The 5,000-nt window shown below is 41.5% G+C and overlaps 1 protein-coding gene across 2 annotated transcripts in view; it reads left to right on the top strand.

The window, feature by feature from the left end:
- The window catches only part of LOC138051658 (uncharacterized), a 29,820-nt gene that overhangs the window by 9,868 nt on the left and 14,952 nt on the right, over positions 1-5,000 (top strand). Inside the window, exons 3-5 of one of the 2 annotated variants that reach the window (XM_068897910.1) lie at positions 452-483; positions 1,615-2,879; positions 3,368-3,442. In XM_068897910.1, coding sequence (XP_068754011.1) covers positions 1,691-2,879; positions 3,368-3,442 — 1,264 coding nt within the window. In that variant the 5' untranslated portion in view covers positions 452-483; positions 1,615-1,690. The remainder of the gene's footprint in view (positions 1-451; positions 484-1,614; positions 2,880-3,367; positions 3,443-5,000) is intronic. The other variant, XM_068897911.1, reaches the window with a different exon arrangement.

The following is a 5,000-nucleotide window of genomic DNA, read 5'->3' as shown; positions in this document are numbered from 1 at the left end:
CCCCAGTACCGTCTACTTACTTTCATTCTCCGGCTACTTCAAATCATTTTGACAACCCTGACGGTGAAAGCTGGTCGCAAATTGGCAACTCGTCCAGATATCTTAATCACAAAGGGAAAAGATTCAGTCGTAAATGCGACTGAATTGGTCGCAATTTCGAGTCCTGGTTTACCTTAAGCATGTAAATACATTGGACGGACCTACATGTACATGTAATTATTAGTTCTATAAATTGTTTAAATTTCCGCATAATCCGGTGTAATTACCGCATAATCAACGCATGTTTACACATAATATGGCCAAAAATTTCTGCATAATCTTTAATTTTTTTCCGCATCCTGTCAGAAGCCCTGCATAATTGAGCAAGACCACTTAAAGTTGAATGCCTTCTTGTCTCTGCTGTAGTGGTTAAATCTCACACTGTTTATTTTTGGTTTTGATTTCTTGAAAGGAGGAAACTTCTTTACCCCAGTTGTAGTGCAGGTATGTACCAAAGCATGATTGTAGGATTTGACTGTCACACATGTGGTGTGCTTCCAAAAGGACTCATTTTTAAGAACAGGATTATCCACAAGTTACTTATGCCAGTCTGAGGAGTGATGTCTGGAAGTGGGCATTAGCAAGATTATGTAGAAATGATAGAATATCTTTCTAAAGACACTATATTTTGTCTTTAAATGCTTGTATCACTAATTAACTCAGCGAAGCCCATTGTTTCTCATTGGAAAGCAAATTAGCAGGCAAAATTGAAACTCTTTCCAGAGTTACTCAGTTTATAGATGACTTTCTTGTTGCTATAGTGATCTAATATTACAAGTCATAATGATAGCAACTTGTAAGGAAAGATTCTGTGACAAAGTGTTGAACAGTCAATCCTTGAAACTGGATTGAGGCACCTTCAGAAGACGGGTAACAAAACGAGAGCAGAAAACACAGTTCTGGGGGTGTAGGGGGGGGGGGGTGGGGTGTGGGTTGGTTTAGGCACATGCCCTTCTGTACATGTAAAAGCATAAAGGTAAGGCCATTTCAAATGCAGTTTCATGTATTCTCTTGCAGAGCCCCCTTCCCCCCCCCCCCCCCCTAATAAAGAAGTCCTACGCGATAATAGCTTTTAAAAAAGTTAGCATATCCTTCTCTCAAGTATTGTAGTAGTAGTAGTAGTAGTAGTAGTAGTAGTAGTAGTAGTAGTAGTAGTAGTAGTAGTAGTAGTAGAAGTAATGGTGGTGGTGGTGGTGGTGGTAGTGGTAGTGGTAGTGGTAGTAGTAGTAGTAGTAGTAGTAGTAGTAGTAGTAGTAGTAGTAGTAGTAGTAGTAGTAGTAGTAGTAGTAGTAGTAGTAGTAGTAGTAGTAGTATTAGTTGCATTCCCCCTAACCCCCTAATCGCCCATATTATTTTTACCAAAGTGTTTCTTATTGTTTAAACGTTGGTTGCCCAGGTATGAAGTAGTTAAGTTTTTAGCAAGGGGCCAGCACTTAAAAACGAATCTGGCATTTATGAAGAGGTTGCCATTCCCTGGCCCATTCTCGACATTCTCGACTCCCTTCTCTATTCGCATTGTTTTTCTCCTCAAAGCCTTTAATGTGTCCTGTAATTTCTTTTTATATGTTTGTTAAGGACACGGAATAGCTCTGGCTCAAGGTTCATCCACCCAATGCAGCTGGGCTAGCGTTAACACCACACTTAATTAATTATGGCATCAGCCCCATGGCAGCAACCTCACGAATTTGGCCCCAGCAAAGTTCAAGTCACCATTTTGGCTTCTGAGTGGGCATCCAGTAAAGGCGGACTTTCGACAATCAATAGAGAGTTGGCCATACAGCTGGCCAAATTCCCAGAAGTCCAAATCACATACTTTTTACCGACCTGCTCCTATGAAGATAAGAATGAAGCCCACCGTCATGGTATAACGATTCTCGAGGCAACACGACTAACTGGATATGATGAACTGGAATGGCTCATCTTTCCACCAGAGCATTTGCAAATTGACGTTATTGTTGGTCATGGAGTGAAACTTGGTCGCCAAGCACAACTTATCCGCAATTCTCACAAATGTCAGTGGGTTCAAGTAGTACACACTCACCAAGAGGAACTAGGCATGTTCAAATCTTACAAGAATCCAATCTCAAGGGGCGAAGAAAAGCACAATGTTGAAGTAGAGCTGTGCAAAATGGCTGATTTCGTTGTAGGAGTGGGTCCCAAGCAAGCACGGGCCTTTCGCGCATATCTCCGCAGTTGTAATAGAGATCATGATGTTTTCGAGTTCACTCCTGGTATTTTTGATGAATTTGTCAGTATTCAACAACTTTATGAGGAACAAAAACATTTCACAGTTCTGGTGTTCGGTCGCGGAGATGCTGAAGACTTTGAGTTAAAAGGATTTGACGTTGCAGCAAGATCTGTTGCGGCATTACCTGACACTCGTCTAGTGTTTGTAGGAGCACCTGATGGAAAACATGAAGAGATCGCAAATCGATTGTGTGAATGCGGTATTCCTAAAAATCGCCTGAGGGTAAGAGGCTATGTCAAAACCCGAGAAGATTTGAAGGGATTATTCTCTGAGGTGGATCTTGTACTCGTGCTCTCCAGAACAGAAGGTTTTGGTTTGACAGGTCTGGAGGCTCTGTCAGCTGGGCTACCTGTGATCGTCAGCAAGAACTCTGGATTTGGAGAAGCCCTGTGCGATGTACCATTTGGTTCTTCATTCGTCATTGGCTCTGAGGATCCCAATGTGTGGACAGCAGCTATCAAAGACATCTGGAACAAAAACAGACAAACAAGGCTTGAGGAGGCTATGGTTTTGCGTGACTCCTATGCAATGACATATAGCTGGTCTGTGCAGTGCAAAGATCTTCTCAAAAATATAATCAACTCAGTTAATGGTATGAATTAACAATGTATTTCAATCCCTTTCATACAAAAACCGTTTCAAATCTAAATCTAGAAACTTCGTTAACCGCTTTTCTATCAGATAGACATCAACTGCGAATGGCGGCTTCTTTAGCTCAAAATTTGATGGAAAAGGAAGCCAAAACTCTAATTCACTGAGACTGAACCCTTACAACGCTGAGTAGAAAACTAGAATCAGGGGCGCAGCCAGGATTTTTCAAAGGGGGGTCACACTGTGTCAAAAAGAGGGTACCCACCAGATTGTGGCGTTTTCGCCACCGGAATATTGTAGGTTTTTTGCTTTAAAAAAGACTTACAAGGGAGAGGGGGCACCCCATGACCCCTCCCATTATCTACGCCCTTGAAAGTACACGCTAAGTTAGTATCATATCTTGATAGTTAGCTCGAACTGAAAGTGTAATATTACTTTTTTATTCTTGTGAGCGATTCACGTGTTGTTCGCCTTCATTTGTTTCACCAGATGCTTCCTGCGAGCGCCAGATGCCGTCAGAAGCACAAGGCAAATTAAAGAGAAAATCCATTAAGGACGGAAAAGGTAAAATCATTAGGACTCGTTACAAGTACAAGTCGGCTTTTGGAAGGACAATTTTCCAATAGAGCCTCTTTAGTCACGTGACAAGGTGAATTGGTTTCTGTAACTGGATCGAACTGAACAAAAGATACTACGTTGTGTTCGCGTAGAAAAAGAAGATTTCAATTCCCGGGTATTAGTTGACAGCGCTTTCTTTATTTGTTTGATATGCCTACGCACTTTGTACACTTGAAGACAGTGATAATCACTGATCAATGTGGGGACCACCATAAACATAGTCCCTAAATTTAAATTATGGTAACCATTCAAAATAATAAATGTAATTATCGACCCCAGTAGCTCTTTGAATTATTTGGTTTGAAGAGCTGGGATGACTCAGCTTTCCACCAGAGCATTTGAAAATTGACGTTATTGTTGGTCATGGAGTGAAACTTGGTCGCCAAGCACAAGTTATCCGCAATTCTCACAAATGTCAGTGGGTTCAAGTAGTACACACTGACCCAGAGGAACTAGGCATGTTCAAATCTTACGAGAATCCAATCTCAAGGGGCGAGGAAAAGCACAATGTTGAAGTAGAGCTGTGCAAAATGGCTAATTTCGTTGTAGGAGTGGGTCCCAAGCAGGCACGGGCCATTCGCGCATATCTCCGCAGTTGTAATAAAGATCAAGATGTTTTCGAGTTCATTCCTGGTATTATTGATGAATTTGTCAGTATTCAACAACTTTATGAGGAACAAAAACATTTCACAGTTCTGGTGTTCGGTCGCGGAGATGCTGCAGACTTTGAGTTGAAAGGATTTGACGTTGCAGCAAGATCTGTTGCGGCATTACCTGACACTCGTCTAGTGTTTGTAGGAGCACCCGATGGAAAACATGAAGAGATCGCAAATCGATTGTTTGAATGCGGTATTCCTAAAAATCGCCTTAGGACGAGAGGCTATATCAGAAACCGAGAAGCTTTGAAGCGATTAATCTCTGAGGTGGATCTTGTACTCATGCCCTCTAGAACAGAAGGGTTTGGTTTGACAGGTCTGGAGGCTCTGTCAGCTGGGCTACCTGTGATCGTCAGCAAGAACTCTGGATTTGGAGAAGCCCTGGGCAATGTACCGTTTGGTCCTTCATTTGTTATTGACTCAGATTATCCCAATGTGTGGACAGTAGCTATCAAGGCCATCTGGAACATGGACAGGCAGAGAAGGCTTAATGAGGCTAAGGCTTTGCATTACTTTTATGGAACGAAATATTGCTGGTCTGAGCAGTGCAGATATCTTCTCAAAAAGATGATCACCTCAGTTAATGGTATGAATGAAAAATGTATTTCAATCCCTTTCATATAACCAGATAATAATTTATTTATTTATCTATCAACTTTACAACTTTACAACAAATGATGGAAAGTTGAGGGCGTGATCTACAGGACACAAAGCCCCATATAAAGACCAGCCCCACAGTGACAAGTAATTAAAAAAAACAGAAAAAAAATACCTGACAAAAAACAAATGCTATAAACACGCTCGCGCACACGCACACACAAAAACTGATGAAGCATTAAAACACTAAG

This window comes from Montipora capricornis, chromosome 6, assembly GCF_036669925.1.
Source record: "Montipora capricornis isolate CH-2021 chromosome 6, ASM3666992v2, whole genome shotgun sequence".
Taxonomy (NCBI): Eukaryota; Metazoa; Cnidaria; class Anthozoa; order Scleractinia; family Acroporidae; genus Montipora; species Montipora capricornis.
Note: the sequence above shows the minus strand (reverse complement) of the source record. Positions and strands in the feature narration are given on the sequence as shown.